The following is a 23,495-nucleotide window of genomic DNA, read 5'->3' as shown; positions in this document are numbered from 1 at the left end:
TAAGGAATAAGGAAACCAAAAAGCATTATTGATACAAATTTTAGTAATATTAAACGTTTTATTTATGATAATAAAAAATGAAAGTATGAGCATCCCAACAAAATGGCAAAATTTATTGTTTCAAAAACAAAAAAAATGACTGCAAGTCACGGCATTCATATAATCGATTTACTAAAAATCGATTATAAGAAAATAACAATCGATTTAGGTAAATAAAAATCGATTATTTTTTAGCATCCCTACTTGTCTAGCATTTCTATCTTTTGATTCTCTGTTTAGGCGAGGTTTACATGAAATAATGATTCGGTGGACTATATACGCTTCCAGATCCCATCGCACCTGAGATTGTAAGCATAGGTAGGTATGTGGGTTGAACCTTCTTCGTCTTTTAATTGTGTAATTCTGTATTTTGAATTCCTGCTATCATTTCGTTAGTCTCCGATCCATTGTAATCGCCGCCAATTTTAAAGTTCCATGACAATATTTGTGGCCGCCAGGTACGTTAGCATTTTCCTGACTGGAATTAGAGTAGCTTCTTCAGGGTGTAATGTGTTTCCCTAAGTGGAAATGACGTTTATCCATTATAGAGCGGGGTAGAATCAGATTATGAGCATCGGAGTCTCGTCAAACTCCTGGCAAAGTCTGGTCATGTATCTATTTTGGTCGGTATGTGGGTTAGCTGCGTGGAACGAATTGGTGCGAAGTCGCAAACGCAATGACAGATGTCAAAGTACCGAATCGAGGCAATGCATTGATTATTCAGCCCGTACCTACGGCGGTTACGATAGGGACCGCAACGAATACTGTACCACGACTTGCATCCCAATTGGATGCAAATCATTACGCAACTATCAACCTTGTGCGCATGTAATAAAGACTATGTTTTTAGTTCAGTACCTACGAACGCGTTGCTTCAATGTTTGGCACCAGATATGTCAAGGACTGATTTGCAAATAACCACTTTCTTTGAATAAACATAAGTATTATTTGAATAAGACTAGCTACGGCTTTTGAGTGGTGAGAGGTTAATGTGATAGTTTAGTGGTTAAGATATTCGGAAGGTTGGTGGTTCGGTTCGGGCACGCACATCTAACTTTTCGAAGTTACGAGTAGGTACGTGCGTTTTTTAATAATTAAATATCACTGGCTTTCATGGTGAAGAATAATTGAGGAAACCTGCATACCTGAGAGTTCTCTGTAATGTTCTCAACGTGGTGTGTGAATTCTGACAGTCTGCACTTGACCAGCGTGGTGGACTAACCCTTTTCAATCTGAGAAGATTATACCTTTGCCAGTAGCGAGCCGAGGTTGATTATGATGATTGACTATAAATCTGGATCCGTAGATATACCTACCAGTTTCTTACATTTATTTATGTGCTTATCAATTCTTTATGCCTCACCTAGTCGTCGAATGAACCGATTTCAACGAAATGCCAATACATATAAACTATAGAATAGCCATCTGCCCTCGCCAATTCGCATACTTCAGGGTGCTTTAGGTACGCTTAATAAATAAATAGATTACCTAACAAACTCTATTGAAATTCTTTAGTAGAGATTCAAGAGTCAGAGTTGCCTGCCCGAGATTTAAAAAAATAAAAAAAAAAACACTTGCTTTAAATGGGCACGCAATTGAATAGGTAGGTACAACATGCAATAAATTTTATCTGGAGAATGTACAATTTACAATACGATCTTGTTGACCACAAAAGAAAGATTGGAAGAAAAGAAAAGAAATATACACACAATACAATGTATAGCTACGATACATTGCATGTGGTCTTAAAATTAGTGTGACCATACCGTCCGGCTAGCCATGGATTTGTCTTATTTTGGAGAGTGCCCGTGAAACGAGCGCAGTTTTGCAAACTGCTCTGCAGGTTTATGAATCAGTGTGAATGGTTTATTTCTTGAATAATGTGAGAAAAAAAACTTCTTTATTTTTAAATGATCTTGTCATCGCCTTATATTATTGTGAATTCGAAAGTGTCTGTCTTCTCGCTTTTCACAGCACATTCGTTTAACCGATTTTGATAGGTGCAGAAACAGGATGGACATAGGCGTACTTTTTGTCTCAGAAAATCGAAAAGTTCTGGGATTTTCAAAAAACGAAGTCGCGGGCATTACATATCCGACCGAAAATCCGACCTTCGCCTTGTCCTAGTTTAAACAGAGTCTACAGATGGCAAACCTATTTACAGTGGAACAAGCTCAGAGAGAAGCCTGTATTGAATTTGCATAAAGTAAGCCTAGGTATTCAGACTTCAGAGTTGGTATATATAGAATGTTCCTACGCATTTAAAGTAGATACATGAGTCTTAAGGAGTTTTAAATCCAGTATAATATTATAGTAGTTCAGTCTCGGAGGTCTCGGAAGTAGTTAAAATAAAAACACCACATTTATTAAAAACTCTATTTAATTAAAAAAATGACTTTATTATAAAAAAGTACATCGCTGATTAACAGGGCTCTCTCCGTCACTCTTTTCCACTCGCTTCATACAATCGTAGTTCCAATTTCATTTGAATATTAAGCAACCAAAGTCCATGAAATTTTGCAGACATATTGTAGAAACTAATATCTGTGTCTGTGGTGTTTTAGATTTTTCTAAAAATATGTAGTTTTAAAATTACAGGGGCTCAAAGGTTTGTATGAAAATTTTTAATACCGCGTAACTTTGAAACCGAATATTTTAACAGAAATCTGGAAAACCACAGACATAGATATTAGTTTCTAGAATATGTCTGCAAAATTTCATGGACTTTGGTTGCTTAATATTCAAATGAAATTGGAACTACGATTGTATGAAACGAGTGACGGAGAGAGCCCTCGAAGGGCTTACAATGCTCTGCGAGTCCAATACAATAATGCGTTCAGAATTCTGTTGCGGCAACCTCGGTTCTGCAGTGCATCGGCTGTTTACCAAGGCGCGGACAGATGGCTTTGATGCCGTCTGTCAAAGGAAAACAGCCTCACTATAATTTGTCCAGAGTCCGTGGAAGCAGCAACAGCATCCTGCGCATGATTAGTGATAAAATGGATGGTCCTCTGCTGGAGAAACTCATGCAGAGGACTAAATCCCTTTTAGTAACTAGGTACTAACATAGTTTTTAAGTTTTTATTGTTACTAACACTAAAATGGATTTTTGTTGTCCATTCAATAAATAAATGAAAGAATTAAGTATACAAGCGTTTTTCTTTATCTCCGAAATATTACGAAAGGAAAATTACGAAATGAAAATAAGTAGATAAATTCGTAAAAAACGGTTGTAAGATGTCAAACTTATAACACCCCTCTTTTTGGGTCGGGGGTTAAAAAGAGTAGGTACCTATAATCATCTCACATTATAGGGGTGGGTGACAACATAAATGTTTTATTTCGGACCGCGAAAGAATAGATTCTACCAATTGAAGCAAAGCTTAAACTTGAAAAGCAGGGGATTTATTTATTTTAATTAATTTTTATTTAAATTAAGTACCTATTATACCTAATTTAATTTAGGTAAATTAAAAACTAAACATTTTATTTCGATTTCACAAAATTATAGTCATTTATTTTATTAAAGAAATCGTAAGTATTATTTTCTCTATTGTTTTTGTTTGATCTTAGGGTGAGATTAATTATAAAGCAGTTTTGACTTTGCTCAGACTTAAGATTGAGTTAAAACGAGACAGATTTATGTGAGAGATATACATCTGTCTCGTTTTAACTCTGGCTTAAGTCTAAGCAAAGTCTGAGTGCGGTTTATAGATCTCACCCTTACTCTGGTAAAGCATTGTCCGTCTGTCTGTCCGTTTGTGGCTCAAGGCTGAGAATGACATAAACAATAAAACTTTATTAGAAGTACAAAAAGCATAACACTAGATTATTACCATATTATTACGTTCAATTTTTTTACAAACCTTAGGCCCGGTTTCGCTTTACGTGGAGATCAGAGTCAGAAGTTTCACCAGAAGAGCAGAAATAGAGCACATGCGTAGATAGCTTCATTAATTTTAAAGTAAAATCTTAACTCTTAATTTATCCAACAGCTAGGTATTAAGACTCTAGACTTATCAAGTTTATAAATCTTTTTTCTCCTTGAACTTTATTCTTAAATGTTTCCGTAACATTTAATCATTTAATTAATACTCAATTAATACTAAGTATTATAACTCGCATTCAACCTGTTCTTTATAATATAGAGCAACAAAGTTTATCTTATTACCTATCTAATTACCTACCTACTTAATAATATCAAACGGAAGTCCGTGTCAGATAATATAGACATAATAAAAAGGTTGTTTATAATAACAAGAAATGACAATCACCGTAAAGTATTTTCACTACCTATCTAAAGGTATAGAAGGTGAAACTAACTGGCTGACAAATCATCAGAATATATAACAACGAGGACGGTGACGCGGGAAAAAGCTAGCCTTTGATAATATTTTAACAGGGCTCTCTCCGTCACTCGTTTCCAATCGTTTCATACAATCGTAGTTCCAATTTCATTTGAATATTAAGCATCCAAAGTCCATGAAATTTTGCAGACATATTCTAGAAACTAATATCTGTGTCTGTGGTGTTTTAGATTTTTCTAAAAATATGTAGTTTTAAAATTACAGGGGCTCCAAGATTTGTATGAAAATTTTGAAGACCGCGTAACTTTGAAACCAAATATTTTAACAGAAATCTGGAAAACCGCAGACAGATATTAGTTTCTAGAATATGTCTGCAAAATTTCATGGACTTAGGTTGCTTAATATTCAAATGAAATTGGAACTACGATTGTATGAAACGAGTGATGGAGAGAGCCCTCTTAAAGGTAACCGCTTATTGATCCGCTATGAAAAACTCACAATTCGTCTCACTTCTCCTCACAACCAGTGTCAAATCCATCAATTATGAACAGCAAAATATATTTTTTTAACTTATTAAAAAATATTATGGTCAACCTACCGAGTAGGTAAATAGGTAATAATTTGTGTGTCAAGATTTCCATTTGATATCAAAATAAATACGGAACCCTAAAAACTACGTAAAAGTAGATAGATAATAGGTACGTAGTACGTACAGGATATAATATCGAGGATATAATATTAGGTAACTCTTCTACCTACAAAAAATATTAGAACTGTATAGTAATGTTCGACACGACCGATTTCATCCATGCCGTGTTTTTGCAGTTGGGAAATCCAGCCACAAATCGGATCTGGGAACTCCCACGTCTTTTGATAAGACTACAACGTTCACCACTGCGCTACGGAGGTCTATTTCTACGTCAATCTACATAACAAGTCGTGTTCACAGTTTTGACATTTCGCCAGCACCGGTGCAAGCCACACAATATTATAATGGGCCTGAGTTATGTTATCCTACACAATTAGGGGGGCGGATCGCTAGTTGAACGCGGGTCAAGGTGCCGTATTGATATCAATAAGATTTAGGCTCTCTTGCGGTTAGGTATCGATATGCATACAGTTTATTAACTTCATCGATGTACATGGATGGGCCCTTCGAAGATAAAAAACGCGCTCAAAAAGTCAAGAGAAATTGCAAAAGTCTCTTGACTTTGTCAATGACGATGACGTAAGATTCAAGCGTATTTTTGCGGACGGAATTGTATGGGAAAAGCTAATCCATATACATCGATGATTAACTAAAGGAGATATTATTCCTGCCCACTTAAAATAATTAAAAAAAAAAATAACTGAGTAGAAAGAGAAAAGCAAAAAAGACAGAAAAAACTTTTATTTTTGAAAGCTATGCCACAGATTACCAGTCATACCGACGGGTTAGGTTATCTAGAACTAGAATTACTTTATACTCAAGTTATAGAAGCCAACCGCACTCGTAGCCCAGTGCGGTCAACCTTTCGTCGTAATTGTTCAGCGAAGCAAAGGTCGCGGTTCAAGGTTCGACCCCGCGTAAACACCGAGCATTGTTTTAAATTTGATTTGACCATTAGAAGCTGATTCTTACATTAGAAGATAAACTATAAACATAATGTAAACTTAGTACTTAAAATAAAATATTTTGTATTTATTTTACCCTACTGAAATTGACAAAACCTGCATGAGAGTACCTACTCCAAATTGTTCACAAAGTTGTGTGAGGTCTATCATCGTTTGGTCAAGATATGACCGGCGTCGTAAGAACCGTCGTAAGACCCGGACGGACAAATAGAGGGGCATGGGGAAACTATAAGGATTCTTGATTTACAGCGGAACCATAAAAATAGTGCCCAAACATTTGCAAAACGCAGTACCTAGATACTTTAGTTAGAGCGAGCAACTTAACCATAGCACACCATGAATCATATTATTTTCGGCGTCGACCTACATTCCGGACTGTGTGATAGCATCAATGCAGGCCACGTTTGAAGCTCTATTTAAGGGATCGGCTTTCTTTCTTACATCAGCTAAGGTTTAAGGAATAGTTGCATAATAGCTAATGCTTGTATCTATTGTGTAAAATTACATAACAAATAATAATATGTGGCAGTGGGCAGGGCATGCCTGTCGTAGAGGCGATGGCCGTTGCAGCCGGAAAGTCCTTGAGTGGAGACCGCGTGTAAGCAAGCGTAGTGTGAGGCACCCTCCAGCACGATGATCGACGATATTATAAAAAGGCTGGTGGGAAGTGGCTGGATGAGGAATGCTGTGGACCGGGGTGTAGCGGCGCTCTTTAGGAATGGCCCATGTCCAACAGTGGACCTCCACACACAGCTTGATGAGGATGAGTAATAATAACAATAACAGGGACGTAGAACATCATGATCAAGAGCTCACCCAAGGCATATCGCCCATAGGTCTTAATAATATGAGAAGAGTTTAGACCTTAGTCCGTCGTCCGCCACTCTGGCCCAGTGTGGATTGGCAGGTACCTACTTCACACACCTTTGAGAACATTATGGAGAACTCTTAGGTATGCAAGTTTCTTCGGTATATTTAATTGCTGACATAACTTGGAAAAATTAGAAGTGTATGCCTTGGATCGAACCCCCGACCTCCCGAATAGGTGGCAGACATCTTAACCACTAAACCACCAGATAAAACGTAGTGATTACATACTTTTTGCTATCAGATACGTACTGCAGTGATCGCAAAACGAATAACTAGCCCAGTCTGAAGGTAAAAAATGAAAAAAAATTGAAATGCGCGCCAACTTTAAAACTTGCAGTTTATAATATCTTGTCGCTGCCGCTAGTTGGCATGATGATATCAATTAAAAAAAAAAAAACGCTGTACTATGTAAAACTTCTAGAATATTTTATTCTAGATTACGTTCGTGACCTGCTCCACTTTTTATATAATCATATTTGTTTCCTGTAGTATGTTAGTCTGTGGTTGTTTATATGCGGGTTTAAAAAGGCTAGAACCAAGAGCCGTAAAACCAGTTAAAAAAAGGTATATTTATCTCTGGTAGGCTCAAAAGGGCTAGACTCCTGAGTCGTAAAGCCAGCTGAAAAAAAGGGTATCTCTGGTTTATTTACTTGTCTGTATTCTACGGTAGGACTTCTTCAGACTGGTATATAGTAGAGGCACAGAGGAGAAAAACGGAACAGAGTCAAAGCTTCTAAGAAGCTGTCAAAATTTATACCTATTTTGGTAGGATTGGCACAGGAGGATACAATTTAATAAACAATAGTTATTTGTTCAACAAGATGGCAAAGTTTGTTTTTGTTGTGATTGCCTAGTTTAAATATCGATCGATAGATCTAAATATCGATTTTGAACAAAATCGGTTAATTTACAAAGAATTACACAATGGTGCCAACTGTTTTAAATTTTGATAACAGTTTCCTGTTTTGTGATCCTAGGGATCCTCAGATATTGATTTTGAACGAAATCGGTACAGTCACAAAGAATTTTAAAATGGCGCCGACTTTTTTAAATTTTGGTAACAGTTTCCTATTTTGTGATCCCAGGGAGCTCTAAATATCGATTTTGAACGAAATCGGTCAATTAACAAAGAATTTCAAAATGGCGTCGACTTTTTTAAATTTGGGTAACAGTTTCCTATTTTGTGATCCCAGAGAGCTCTAAATATCGATTTTGAACGAAATCGGTCAATTAACAAAGAATTTCAAAATGAAAAAAGTATCTTTAAAAAAATGAAAAATATCTTTATTTACACTTAACATTGCCTTAAAATAAACAACGATAACAACTGCGTTAGTTAGGTACAAACTGTGTTGCAGTTGTTAACGCCCACCTCCAGATTAACAAAATTAGGTACTAAAGACAAGAAATATATATATATGTACTAATCTTAAAAATCAATGAATATTGTGTTAAATTAATATGCATGTGTGTGTGTGTGTGTGTGTGTGTGTGTGTGTGTGTGTGTGTGTGTGTGTGTGTGTGTGTGTGTGTGTGTGTGTGTGTGTGTGTGTGTGTGTGTGTGTGTGTGTGTGTGTGTGTGTGTGTTTGTTTGTAATTTGTATGTGCATGCGAGTGTGAATGGATTATTTCAAAGTTACGATGCCTTCCGTGTCCCTATAAGAGAGTGATTTAAGCCATTGAGATATAAGTATTTTACAGGTTCGTTGATTAGCAGATTAAATATTTAAGTGATAATTTACTTTGTTGTATGTTATTGGACTAGCGTAGCAAAAATGTTTACTTGCTAGTTTCTGCAAGATTTGATCTGGCATACCTTATCGGATCTTCTTTTACGATGGTCTAACGTAGGATCATAGTGCACTTGTTTGTGTTTGCAATTAACAAAGAATTTCAAAATGGCGTCAACTTTTTTAAATTTTGGTAACAGTTTCCTATTTTGTGACTCCAGGGAGCTCTAAATATCGATTTTGAACGAAATCGGTCAATTTACAAAGAATTACAAAATGGCTCCAACTGTTTTAAATTTTGGTATCAATTTCCTGTTTTGTGATCCTAGGGATCCTCAGATATCGATTTTGAACGAAATAGGTCAATTAACAAAGAATTTCAAAATGGCGTCGACTTTTTTAATTTTTGGTAACAGTTTCCTGTTTTGTGATCCCCTAGGATCAGCAGATCTAGGATGATCCCTAGATCATCAGATATTGATTTTGAACAAAATCTATGACAGTTCAAGAAAATAGATTTTAAACACTATTTAAATTATTATCATTAACATTAAATTAAATGAAAACACCACGCGCGACGTGTACTACATCCCCTGAGCTTGAGCACAGGCCGAGCCGGTATAAACCGATTTCTCTCCGTACACACGCGCCTCAAGCTTGTAGTAGTGTACCTATCGTAGCGCGCTTGTATGAAGCTTTGACTCTGTTCGTTACTCATGTGGTAGAGATGTCAAATATGGTTACATTTACATAATATATTAATACTAACGCTAGTTACTTAAAAATATTCAATATATATACCTACTTAAAATATACTTAAGAATATATTCCTAAAAAAAATAATTGAACGTCCCTTCATACTTTACAGGCTTAGGACTATCTAGTTCACACACTAGGCGTACTTAAAAGTTAATTTAGGATCACTTTGTTGTCTGTCTGTTTGTCTGTCCGTCCGTCCGTCGTGTCTGTCAAGAACCTAGACCTAGAATCATGAAATTTGGCAGGCAGGTAGTTCTTAGCTAGCCTAGTAGTCACCCGTACATTCTAAAACAGATTTTTATTTATTGTTTTTAAAAGCTAAGTACACTTTTTAATTTATTTTATTTACATTTAAAAACATTATTTGGGCTACTTTCGAAGTACTCAGGGAAGCAAGTCTGTTGCTCATGACATATCCTGCCTTCGAAAAAGCCCGCTCGCATGGCACCGAACTGACCATTATGTTACAATTTGTCTTAAAAATTGCATAGAGGATCGGATACATGCATTCATGTTGCCTCCACCAAGTCAAAGGGCAAAGATTTCTGCTTATGGCAGATTCCTTTAAATACATGTCCAGCTCCTCTTTTGCTTTGGTTTCTGCCGTCTTTGGCGCATTTGATGAAGATATCTTTGTGTCCACGTCTTTCCATATACACAAAATGCCAGCACTACTGTTATTTACTCTTTTGGCAGCCCCGGTAAAATCGTCATCGGCTATCATACTTCTCATTATGTTTAAAGTATAGCTTATTGTTCGGTCTAAAGATTGATTGTCAGGGAAAACCTTATTTTTGAAACGCGGATCCAATAGAGTACATATTGCAATGTTTAAATTATTTTGGATATCGCCAAGTCTTTGTGTCAATCCTTGTTTTAATTTTCCTATCAAATCTATGACAGGTAAGCATAAATCCGTTGTTGACGCCAACGGCACGTCGTCACAAATCCTGAGAAGACTTGAAGTCAACACCATAGCCGTACTCGCAGTGAGATAATTTTCTTCGCTCATAACGTCGCTTACTTCGTGAAAAGCTTTTAATGACAAGCATATTTGCTCTATACATATCCAATCTTCATTTGAAATATTTGGCAGGGAAATATTTAGTGTAGCAACTGTTGCTTGAATAGCTTCTTTTAATAAATGAAATCTTTCTAGCATTAAGTATGTAGAGTTCCATCTAGTTGAAAGAGCTTTTATTACAGTTTTAGGATGTTGGATGTTTTGGTTGTTAAGCTGGTAATCCATAAGTTTTTCTTTTCCAGTGCCACTTTTTTTGAAATAAGTCACTGTTTTTGTCACTTTTTCTATAATCTCTTTAACCGTATGTAACGCATCTTGTACAACCAGGTGTAATTTGTGCTCGAAACAACCAAAGTGATTCCACTGCAATATACGGCTTGCGCTGAGCATATTGCTGGCGTTATTAGTTACTAAGAAAACAATTTTTTTTGATATTCCCCAAGCTTCTACGATATTTTTCAGTTCCTCTGCAATCTTTGATCCGGTGTGACTGCCTTCAAATTCGACGCATTGTAATAGAACGTTTTTTATTGCTAAGTCTTTTGAAAAAAAGTGTGCTGTAACTCCCATATATTGGTCCATAGTTCTGGACGACCAACAGTCAACAGTTAAGCACACACTTTCTGCATGCTCTTTAACAAAATTCATAAAATATTGCCTTCTATCTTCATAAAAGGCAGGCAGCATTGAGGAGGATAATGTGTTTCTACTTGGTAAATCGTAGCCAGGGTTAAGGAGATGTACAAATTCTTTGAAGCCAGTATCTTCTACAATCCTAAAAGGTTGGCAGTCATAGGCTATGACCTTGATGAGGGCCGCATCAAGTAGTTTTTTATTCTGAAGTGGAATCTCCTGCGGCAAATAGGACGCCATCAAGCGTTGAACTTCATTGGGCGGTTCCGTAGACTGGAATGACTCAGCATAAGTACTAGTTATAACAGGAAGCCAATGTTGGGACCCGCTAGAATCTACTGTCGAGTCGCCACAACCAACAACAAGAACATCACCACCACTAGTGCCAGCCTTATAATCATCACCACCACCATCACTATCACCAACTCCCAATCTTCCACCAGAAGAGACTTCAGCAGTGCACGGTAATACCATATTATAGTAAACAGCAACATGCTTGCACTTTAAATGTGCTTTCAAATTTGATGTCGTCCCTTTGTAAGAAAAGTCTTTCTTACAATATTTACAAGTTGCAATTTTTTCCACTCCAATAATTTTGTCAAAGTGGCTCCATATTTCAGGAGACGGTCTCGGCATGATTTAAACTTTCGTACCTATTACGAAAAAAACCTAAAAAAAAAAGAAATAGGTATTTTTATAGTAGCTTCTCAATATATTTACAGTAATATATTTTTTGTATCGGTGATTCCGCCTCAGTAAAGTGGGAAAGTCATTTTTGGAAATAAGTGTTATATTTTTTTATAATAAAATTCCACAGTTTAGACTTGCCTTAACAAAAGTTTAAAAAATCAATCAATCAATCAATCAATCTATACCACAGGCGGCTCCTCCTAAGGAGCGCTGGTGCAGTGCACCCCCACAAAAGTTATAGAAAAATGTGTTTTTAATCAATATTAATATTTTTACTTAGTTGGTTATCGTGACACATTATTTCACGTGTCCTACCTATAAATAATTAGTTCGCATTTAACTAGGTAAACTTGTGTTTGCACTGACTACAGCTGAATGGGAGCGCTAGCAATATTGCTCCTATGAAACAAATCTCCATACAACCAACAGTACCGAACTTAAGGAGTGCGAAAGGGAAATCTCGGCAAGCTCCGACGCGTGAAACAAAAGATTTTGTATGAGAAATTAGCTAAATATGGTGCGCCGCTCCGCGCTACGTTGCCAGCTCGTAGAGTTCGTAGCTTAGAAATTAAAAACAATCCTCAGGGATCATGTCAAGCAGAGTGGTCAAAAATGCGACGTTGCTGACTTTATGTAATAGACTACAGGCCCATGTTGAAAAATGGATGGGTCATATGAACCACCAGGTGACGTATACAGGACGATATAAGAGCATAAAATAATAAGATTCAGCACTATGCCGTCACTTGTAAGCTGTCCAACAGAGTGCTGGTGAGAATTCAAAAGTGCAGGTAGAGTGAGTACATTTTGGTCATATATTTTTGTACGGCATTTTTACCATCGATAGATCCATGAAAAATAATAAGAAAGCGCGCAGTGCCGTAAAAAAATGGTGCGCCACAAAGTCAGTAAATTGTTTGATTTTCTGACCTTTTCCGGGGTAAATTTGGTCATTTAATTCTGTACGGCACTAGTTTCATACTGTTTCAATATAGCCTCTAATCCATTATTCCGCAACGCCGTACAAAAATCATGCGACAAGGGGAAAAAATTGAGGGTAGCAACCCCCTCTCTTTCCGTGGTCCGGGGGGTGATTTGAAAAAGTACGGCTTTGATTCCAAAACATTATCTAGCACTCAAAAGTACTATTAAAAATAATGCCGTCAAAAAATTAGTGTTCATTTGAATGTGTATCAATAATTATCTTAATTTCATGGTATACTTGATTTTTAAAGCTGTAAAATCATTTGACTCTGTACGGCAACTTTTTTTTTAACATAATAGTGTAAAATACTATTGTTATATAGTATTGCCGTTCAAAAGAAACTGTTCTAAAAAAAATTATAGAGAAATACAAAAACTGAAATTTTTCAAATTATTGCAAAAGTTTAAATATTCATAGATTAATAAAATATAGCAATTTTCTACGCTTTTCCCTTGTTTTAAATAGTATTGAGATAAATAAATTAGGAAAAAAATATGCCGTACATTTTAATGCAGACCATATCTTTTAGGCTGATGAAAATGACGCTACCATTTTAAAGGTGTAGTACTTTATGGCCATCTGATACTGTACGGCATTAACATATTTTTGAAGAGAACAATTGATAATATGATAAAATCACTATGCCGTCTAACTGAAGTGAACGGGTGTGTATATAATATCCACATCCCCTACAAACCTTTGGACCAACGAAAATGTACGGCATGTAAAAAAATATTATCTATGCATAAAACACTTTCAAAATAAATTAATTTTATGTTGTTTCAAATCACCCCCCGGACCACGGAAAGAAAGGGGGTTGCTACCCTCAATTTTTTCCCCTTGTCGCATGATTTTTGTACGGCGTTGCGGAATAATGGATTAGAGGCTGTATTGAAACAGTATGAAACTAGTGCCGTACAGAATTAAATGACCAAATTTACCCCGGAAATTGTCAGAAAATCAAAAAATTTACTGACTTTGTGGCGCACCATTTTTTTACGGCACTGCGCGCTTTCTTATTATTTTTCATGGATCTATCGATGGTAAAAATGCCGTACAAAAATATATGACCAAAATGTACTCACTCTACCTGCACTTTTGAATTCTCACCAGCACTCTGTTGGACAGCTTACAAGTGACGGCATAGTGCTGAATCTTATTATTTTATGCTCTTATATCGTCCTGTATACGTCACCTGGTGGTTCATATGACCCATCCATTTTTGAACATGGGCCTGTAGTCTATAAACAAACATTCGTGAAACTGAATCGTCGCCGGCGTCGTATCACCTCTGACCTCATAGTCACTTTGCGCGCGAAGGCGGATTATAATTAGGTAGCATTTGAGGCATTTAATAATTTTGAAAAAATGTGCGTTATTTGTTGAGTTATTTATTGTTAAAATGGAACAATATTATGTGTTTTTTTATGAAAAAAAGTGAATAGACTTAGAGAGACGTTTCGAACTAAAGGCACATGAGCTGGTGGCCACCACGGCCTACAAAAATGTAACGTGACAACTATGAGCTACACGCGTGTTTTTAAATCTGAACAATTAAAATTTAATACACCATGGTGGTGTGTAAAATTATTTAGTTTCCCGTGCTCCGTGTCTTGTGTAAACTTGTGTTTGGATCTTCCACCCCTGGCGCTTGAAACAGGAACTCTAAGTCATCAACTGATTTAGTATTTAAACTATTATTTTAGCGCATCAATCAATTAAAATAAAGAAGTGACCTAGCAAAGTGAGTATTTAGAAGGTAAGACATTTTCTATTTTTTTTTTTTGTGAACACCCATGAAAAATTTTCACGAGCCGCCTCTGATCTATACTAATAAATAAAATTGGAGTGTCTGTCTGTAATTTCGAAATAACTACCACATATGGTTATTTGAACGATACCATAACTGAATCAAACGTTTTTAAAATTTTTGTCTGTCTGTCTGTCTGTCTATCTGTCTGTCTGTCTGTCTGTCTGTCTGTTTGAAAAGGCTAATCTTCGGAACGGCTGAACCGATTTTAACGGGATTTTCACATACAAGTAGAGGATTGACTGGTGTAACATAGGCTACTTTTTTAACCGACTTTCAAGAAGGGAGTTGTGTTTTTCTACCTATGTACACCAAAATCTCCGAGATTTATGAACCGATTTGCGTCATTTCTTTTTTAATCGATAGAGGAACTTTGCGATATTGTTTCATAAAAATTTGGATTCCAACTCCTCAATCCTGATGCTGCAGGGGATCTGACCAATCCACGCGGGCGAAGCTGAGGCCATCAGCTAGTTTCTAATAAAAGTATGCTCCTGAAAAAAGTATATTATACAACTAGCTGATGCCCGCAGCTTCGCCCGCGTGGATTTAGGTTTCTAAAAATCCCGTGAGAACTTTTAAGTGTAAATTAAAAAATTATAACACCCCCGACAAGTGAAGGTTACAGTAACTAGAAAAGAGCTGTATAGCTAAGAACACTTTCGATCAAGCCACATTTCAAACAAAAAAAACTAAATTAAAATCGGTTCATTAGTTTAAGAGCTACGATGCCACAGACAGATACACAGATACACATATAGATACACACGTCAAACTTATAGCACCCCTCTTTTTGGGTCGGGGGTTAATAAACAACTGAACACTTGAAAAGAGCAACCGCCGAGTTTCTTGCTGGTTCTGCTCGGCATTCTGAACTGAACCAGTGGTAAATAATTACTTTGACGATTCAAAAGCACTTGTAAAATGTAAAAGTTTACTTGAATTAATATACCTACCTATACTTTATAGCATATTTATTAGTACAGCTACAAGGTTCACAAAAATAAATAATAGGTTCTCGTTGTTAGCACCCTTCCGATACAGAACCCTGAAAAACATAGAGAAATCCCGAACTTAAGAAAGTAGGTACAAGTTTGTCAATAGGTACATTGAAAATATTATTAACTATGTCAATTGAAATTATTTCATCACGCTAAAATAGGTACAAAAATCTAACAAGCCAAGCACGCCGAAGCTCGGACACTTGGATTCTATGGCCACCTTCTAGCTCCATCATGAGATTCTGGATATGATCTTTATTCACTCTAAAGTAGGTACTTGTCAAGACAAATCCAACGAGACCAAACACGACCGAGTTACCCTGTTCAGAAGTTGAGTTTTATGCCCACCCGGTTCCATCATGAAACCACCGATATGGTACCATAATTATTGCATTGTAATCGAAGTTAAATATCTGATTACTGTTTCAAATTTTAACTCAATCGGAGAAAAACTAATCTGAAGTTGAGTTGCAAGAATTAACCACATAAACACTAAGTAGATAGGTGTTTACTACTTACTACTTCGAAAACATAGCGGTGCACTGCTTAGTTTAAAAAGAAAACGTAGTAGCTAATTCATACGTGTTATAAAATGATGCACTTATTTCCAAAAATATCAACTACCACTTTACGTAACTAACCTATAAATAATAACTAACGCACGACACAAATCTATCTCCGAAAAACGAAATATTAAAATTATCCACATTCAAAATAATTATCGACACTCACGTTGACAAATAAATAAAACTGCAGTCCTGATTTAATAGAATACGAAAACCTAGATAAATAATTTATTAACACGCGTAGCGATAGAATATATTTTATCGCGAATGAATATGATATTTTTTTTTTCTCTCTCGTCTGGCTTTACACTGATTAGCCAATGTCAAGTTTGTAGTTATTTACGAGTTAGGGAAACTATATGTATGGACTCCGTCTGTGCCGGCGCCCACCGACATACACGCGGCGCCCCTTTAGAGCGCTTCCCAGTCAGTTCCACCACCAATAAACATCAGTAGAACACAAAAACCGGCCACTTCTAACAAAAAAACACATAACACGCGCGCCAGCAAACGCCACCACAGACGAAGTCCCAATATGATATTTGCAACCATGTAATCTGTGGGTAGGCCGTAGGACTGTAATCTGTGGTCTGTCAAAAAAAAAAAGTAAATTTTTTTTGCTGTGCCTTCAATATTTTGCTGGTTTTAGGAAAGCCGAAAAATGTTATATTGTTTCACTTAAAATTACAATAAATATAAGGCTAGCATATTTTCTTTTCATCATATTGTACGCCAAGATCATTTTCAACAATCGTGTTGTCTCCTGATAAAAATAAACCCAATTTACCGCTTCATATTATAACATGCTAACCATGCTAAATAAAAATAAATGAACAAAAAATTGCAATTAAAAGTTGTTCAAGGATTTTATAGAAGGATTATTCGGTGTGAAGGTGTATATTTTGTGATTACGTAAATCGATAGAAACAGAAACATGTCGATGCCACACAGCAGTTCAAGCACAAGTTCTAGTACAAAACGCAAGGAAATATACAAGTAAGCTGCTTTATTACACTATCTGCTAAGCTTCTTAATTGTATTACTCTAATAAGAATTGAGATATCATTTATCAAGTCAATAATTTTTTTAAACAAAGTTTTTGGGTGCATGCTCTGAGCTTCATCCAGGAAAATCACTAAAATTCACTTCTTTTACATAAACTTTGTTACTGAATGGCCTTATGATCCTTTGTAGTAAATATTCATTTTCATTTAAAAATGTGCACCATGAATGTGTTCCATTACAACTAATTAAAAATATGACCCATAAAGTTATATTTCTAAGTACATAAACATTTACCTTGCTTGTTCTTTTTTTTTTTTTCTAGATATCAAGCACCATGGCCACTGTACTCCATGAATTGGTCAGTGCGACCAGACAAAAGGTTCCGCCTAGCTCTTGGGAGCTTTGTTGAAGAGTACAACAATAAGGTATTATTTTTAATTGTTTAGAGGCTAATCACTCATTTTGTGGTTGGTTATAGCTTAACAGACCTCAGTTTGAGATAATTCACTCAAAAAATGTTTTTGAATGTTCCCAGGTTCAAATAATATCCTTGGATGAAGAGACAAGTGAATTCAGTGCCAAGTCTACGTTTGACCATCCGTACCCCACCACTAAGATCATGTGGATACCTGATAGCAAGGGAGTGTACCCTGACTTATTGGCTACAAGTGGTGAGTTCATTTTTGACTTAATAGAGGTTTAGGGAGTATAAAGAAAAAAATTGTCAAGCTCACCACCGCCACCGAGGTGTACCCTTACTCTCATAGTTCCCTTTACCTCTTGTTGGTCATTGTATATGCTCTAGCCACTGTATTTCAAGATTCAACCACAGCTGGCTGGTCACTATTCTGTTACTCACATAGACAGTTATACACACAGGTAGATAAACAGACACTGGTATGCAAAAAGATTAATCGATATGTTTACGTGCTTTATAGATTGCATAAAACAGCCTTACCAAATACGGTTCTTGCAGCTTATCATGGATATGTTGCGTCAGTGCTCCGATACGGATTGATATTATGGGGAAACTCTAGTGAAGCTAATAGGGCGTTTATAGCACAAAAGAGGTGTGTAAGGGCTATAACAGGAGCCTTCTACTTGGACTCCTGTCGACCATTATTTCAACAATTACACATTCTACCACTCCTGTCTATGTACATCTTTGATATTTGTATATTTGTTAAACAACATGAATATCTGTTTAGCAAAGCACATGGTATTTATCCGAGGAACTCAAGAAATAGGGATCGACTAGTAACAACATATAGAGCCAATAATGCAGCATACCGAAAGTGTAGTCATGCCATGTGCATAAACATATATAATAAACTACCCCAGGCTTACGGCAGTTAACATCTTTATCACGTTTCAAAAAAGATCTTTTTTCGTGGTTGATAAATAAATGTTTTTATTCAATAAATGACATGTTGGCACTGTAAAATAATATATGATAATAATTTTATTGTGACATAATGGACATAATATTAATTTTTAACATCTTTTAAATTTTGACATTGTTCTACTTGACTAATTATTGTATTAACTATTATATTTGCATGCCAGAAATGATTGAATACACTGGACTCATTGTATGCTATTTGTACCACCTTTTGTACCTGTACTCAGCAAATAAAGAATATGATTATGATTATGATTATTACTGATAGATACTAGATAGATCATCTCTATTTTATATAAGGTATTTCTGATATAATTAAATATATAAAAGTACCAGGCTAGCATAAAATCTAATCAAATCAATGTTGTCATTTTTATCTGTATGTAGGAATATATTTTAAATTTTAATAAAATTTATTTTTAATATTTCTTTTCAATGGATTTTGTAAGCCTAATTTTACTATTATCAATGGATTCACACACACGATTTTTTTTTTAGGTGACTATCTCCGCATATGGCGCGCGGGCGAACCATACACACTATTTGAATGTGTCCTCAATAATAACAAGAATTCCGACTTCTGCGCGCCCCTGACTTCGTTTGACTGGAACGAGGTAGACCCCAACCTGATTGGGACCAGCAGCATTGACACAACTTGCACCATCTGGGGGCTGGAGACGGGGCAGATGTTGGGACGTGTGAACGAGGTTACTGGACATGTGAAGACACAGCTTATTGCTCATGACAAGGTAATAATTTATATTATTAGTATGCAATATGCATATAGAGGAAGTTTCACATATTTATAGAGGACACACACATTAGAGTTCCTTTAGAGAAAAAAAAACCGGCCACGTGCGAGTCAGACTCGCGCACTGAGGGTTCCATACTCAGATATTTTTTCCAACATTTTGCATGATAATTCAAAAACTATTACAAAATAAATAAAAATCTGTTTTAGGATGTACCTAAAACCCTTTCATATGATACCCCACTTGGTATAGTTTTCTTATTTTGAAAATTGTAATCACAAATTCGCAGTTTTCAGATTTATTCCTGTACTTGTGCCATAAGACCTACCTACCTACCAAATTTCATGATTCTAGGTCAACGGGAAGTACCCTACAGGTTTCTTGGCAGACAGACAACAAAGCGCTCCGTTCCGTATAAGGGTTCCGTTTTTCCTTTTGAGGTACGGAAGCCTGAAAAAGGACTGTTTATCTATCAAGACCCGTCAAGGAAATGAAGGGTAGAAATGTCTTATAGCACAAGTAAACAAGTGTTATTACGATGGTACGGGACCCTTTGTGTGCGAGTCCGACTTGTACTTGACAGGTTTTATTGTTAACCAATATTATTTTTGCTGCAGGAAGTGTACGACATAGCCTTCAGTCGCGCGGGCGGAGGGCGCGACATGTTCGCGTCGGTGGGGGCCGACGGCTCCGTCCGCATGTTCGACTTGAGGCATCTGGAGCACTCCACCATCATCTATGAGGTGAGTATCAACCATTCAAGAGACAGGGACAGTCAGTGGGCATGCTATGCTTACCGTAGAAGCAATGGCCGGTTTTTAGAGTTCCGTACCAGAAGGGTGCCAAGGGGACTATTGCCCTATTACTAAGACTCTGCTGTCCCTCAGTCTGTCTATCTGTCAGCGGGCTGTATGGTCGTGAACGATAATAGGTAGAGTTAAATTTTTCACAGAATGTGTATTTCTATTGAAGCTATAACAACAAATAATAAAAATTTCAAAATGGTTGCCATAAAAAATACAAATATTAAGAGTTATTTTTTGTGAAGTACAAAACCTTCGTGTCTGTCTTTTTTTATTCCATTACATATAAGCCCTTGACTGCGATCTTACCTGGTCGTAAATGATGTTGCAGTCTAAGATGAAGAAATGTGGCAGTTTTTATTAAACCCATACCTCTTCCTGGTTTTCACCCGGCGTTGTACCGGAATTGCTTGGCAGCATTTTCGAGGTTCTCAGGGTTCATTTTTTAATCCAAGAGGTTATTAATAACAATACAATTATTTTTAATTGTTATTATTATTGAAAACATTTTTTTCCTAGGACCCACAACACACCCCCCTGTTGCGACTAGCGTGGAACAAGCAGGACCCTAACTACCTGGCCACCATAGCCATGGACGCCTGTGAGGTGATCATCCTGGACGTGCGGGTCCCTTGCACGCCCGTGGCCCGCCTCAACAACCATCGGGCCTGCGTCAACGGCATCGCCTGGGCGCCACACAGGTACACTACTACCACTTATATAAGTTGCATCGGCAAAATTCGTTTGCGCAGAAAAGCGGAACCTAACGCCGACTATAACTGAAAGAAACGCAGACTTTATTACTTGACGTTAAGATTTGAAACACAAAATTAGCAGAGACTCGTGCTGTCTCACTATGTTAGGTAGAATATAACCACTATCACTTCTATACCAAATCTTTATGCCTGAGAGTTCTCTATAATTCATAATTTTCATTTATTAAAAAATAAATATAAATGAAGATTCAGTTCAGAAGAAAAAAGTTCTCTATAATATTCTCAAAGGTCATAAGCCAATCTGCACTTGGCCAGTGTAGTGAACTGTCTTAAATTCTTCTCATTCGGAGAGAAGATTTGTGCTCAGTCGGTGGCGATGGGTGGAGATGATAAAAATATAACCATTTGTCCTCAGCTCCTGCCACATTTGTACAGCAGGCGATGACCACCAGGCGCTGATCTGGGACATTCAGCAGATGCCGCGAGCAATTGAAGACCCCATCCTAGCTTACACGGCGGCCGAGGGTGAGGTCAACCAGATCCAGTGGGGCGCCACACAGCCTGACTGGATCGCAATCTGTTATAACCGACACACTGAGATACTCAGAGTTTAAACCAATTAGATCACCAAAAACGCATCTACTTGTATTACCCCTCGTTAACAACTACCCTGATGACTCTTCCATAAAATAATCTTACCAGGTAATACAGAAAATAATAAATTGCCTTAAAACATTACGAACATTACTATACGTTTTGGTATTGTAATACACTGTGATGACAACTATACAGAACCAACAAGTATCGCCAACATGACCTGCATAGACAATTGAAACAAATTCCAACTCACATCTACATATGTGATGACTATCTCTAATATGCAAAGGCAGATAGCTGCAACTTAAAAATTGGCATTTTTGGCAATCAGTAATCTTTTTTATATAATTATTACTATACTTACCCTCTTGGTCATACTTAAATCTGAGATTATAAGTGCAAAACATCAGTTGTACTATCATGTATTACGAAGTGTAAAGGTAAATCGCCGGTACTTAAATTGCGGCACTTTACTTTTTTTACATTAAATCTGGCTGGCATCCAGTAAGTATTCACTTACTGAGATACTCGAAGTTTGGATCAATAAAATCACCTAAATAATGATATGTATTATCAACTACATGATTTAGCATGTAACCTTTATGGTGATAAAAGTATCGGGGCCGACAAGTTTTGCCCACATTACCTCATCACAGACAATTAAAGCAAAATAAAAAAAAAACTCAGTATTTTTTTTATTGCAAGATAGGCTTGCGTTTGAAGATAATCATGATTGATAAAAAGCAATGATGATGTATATGTTGAAGTGCACATCTACCTTGAAGATGCCTATTCACTCTTACCTTGAAGGTATTTAAGTTATTAATGTGTATTCTTCTATAATAATTTTGATAGTGCAGATTTTGTTATTAGGGGAGTCCGTTTCTACACAGTGAAACAGTGGTAAGGGGAATCATGTATTACGAAGTGTAAAGGTAAATCGCCGGTACTTAAATTGCGGCACTTTACTTTTTTTACATTAAATCTGGCTGGCATCCAGTAAGTATTCACTTACTGAGATACTCGAAGTTTGGATCAATAAAATCACCTAAATAATGATATGTATTATCAACTACATGATTTAGCATGTAACCTTTATGGTGATAAAAGTATCGGGGCCGACAAGTTTTGCCCACATTACCTCATCACAGACAATTAAAGCAAAATAAAAAAAAAACTCAGTATTTTTTTTATTGCAAGATAGGCTTGCGTTTGAAGATAATCATGATTGATAAAAAGCAATGATGATGTATATGTTGAAGTGCACATCTACCTTGAAGATGCCTATTCACTCTTACCTTGAAGGTATTTAAGTTATTAATGTGTATTCTTCTATAATAATTTTGATAGTGCAGATTTTGTTATTAGTAACGATTAGAATAATTAATTATCATCCCAAAGGACTAAGCAATATGCTTAACCAACCTGATAAAGTGAAAAAACTAGTGTTTTGTTGCATTTACTGAATCTAACAAGTAATTTAATACAAAATTAATAAATATGCCAATGTTATATAGAACCAAACGATGTAGGCAATATTTAAAGACTGATTTTTTTCATAATACGAAAATTGGAATTACCTTTATGATCTAAGAATCAAGATGTTATTTCTCCATTTCTGATGTTCTTACGTAATTTGTAAGATATATTGAAATCCCATGTAAAATTGCATTCCTCTGATATGAAGAATAATAATTAACATTGACTATAATTTATGCATTTATAACCATAAAAATATAAATATTGACGCGAGAATTTGCACTCTGCGAAAGTTGTTTTATATGTTCTAAGAAATTGTAAAGCTTTTCGGGATTGTTGTAAAAGTAATATAATATGTATATTGTCTAGTTTGGTCACAAAAATAGTGTAGTGTAACCGTGAATCTGTAATAATACATACCTGGATTGCTTACTTGTAATACCTACTTGAAGCAAAACCTATTTATCGCTCTCCCACTTCGACTGCCGAGCGAGAGCGAGAGATTGGACCTGACTTGGGTCAATCACTCTCTCACTCTAAAGCTCTGGTTTCCTCCAAAAGCGGTGCCATCATGTAGCGGCCGTAATACAGCGGTGAATGACGTCACTAGAACGTTGTCTATGTAACTAATATGGCGCGGTTTCCTAGATAACGGTAATTGACACCGTAACGTCAAAAAGCGGTACCGCCATTTGCATGACGGCCGTCTTGTC

General features: G+C 36.4%; 1 protein-coding gene and 1 long non-coding RNA gene across 2 annotated transcripts; one reads left to right on the top strand and one right to left on the bottom strand.

The window, feature by feature from the left end:
- Positions 1-1,943: 1,943 nt before the first annotated feature.
- On the bottom strand, positions 1,944-20,839 carry LOC123869407. Its single transcript, XR_006796886.1, has 3 exons — positions 20,698-20,839; positions 5,734-5,748; positions 1,944-1,954 (listed from the first exon to the last, which is right to left on the bottom strand). It is a non-coding gene; the product is annotated as an uncharacterized LOC123869407 (long non-coding RNA).
- On the top strand, positions 16,615-21,696 carry LOC123869396 (DDB1- and CUL4-associated factor 7). The gene is made up of 7 exons (XM_045912300.1): positions 16,615-17,024; positions 17,356-17,458; positions 17,569-17,704; positions 18,934-19,184; positions 19,805-19,930; positions 20,510-20,691; positions 21,122-21,696. Exons 1-7 carry the CDS (start codon positions 16,963-16,965, stop codon positions 21,318-21,320), a joined length of 1,059 nt encoding a protein of 352 aa, XP_045768256.1. The 5' UTR covers positions 16,615-16,962; the 3' UTR covers positions 21,321-21,696.
- The last annotated feature ends 1,799 nt before the right edge of the window (positions 21,697-23,495 follow it).

The sequence above is a fragment of the Maniola jurtina genome, chromosome 11 (assembly GCF_905333055.1).
Source record: "Maniola jurtina chromosome 11, ilManJurt1.1, whole genome shotgun sequence".
In the NCBI taxonomy this organism is placed as follows: domain Eukaryota; kingdom Metazoa; phylum Arthropoda; class Insecta; order Lepidoptera; family Nymphalidae; genus Maniola; species Maniola jurtina.
The sequence above is the reverse complement of the archived record's forward strand: the minus strand, read 5'-3'. Positions and strand labels throughout refer to the sequence as shown.

Coding starts and splice junctions, on each gene's coding strand:
- LOC123869396 (XM_045912300.1), top strand. CDS start 16,963: ATGTCGATGCCACACAGCAGTTCAAGCACAAGTTCTAGTACAAAACGC. Junction 17,025..17,355: donor AAACGCAAGGAAATATACAA/GTAAGCTGCTTT, acceptor TTTTTTTTCTAG/ATATCAAGCACCATGGCCAC. Junction 20,692..21,121: donor ATCGCCTGGGCGCCACACAG/GTACACTACTAC, acceptor ATTTGTCCTCAG/CTCCTGCCACATTTGTACAG.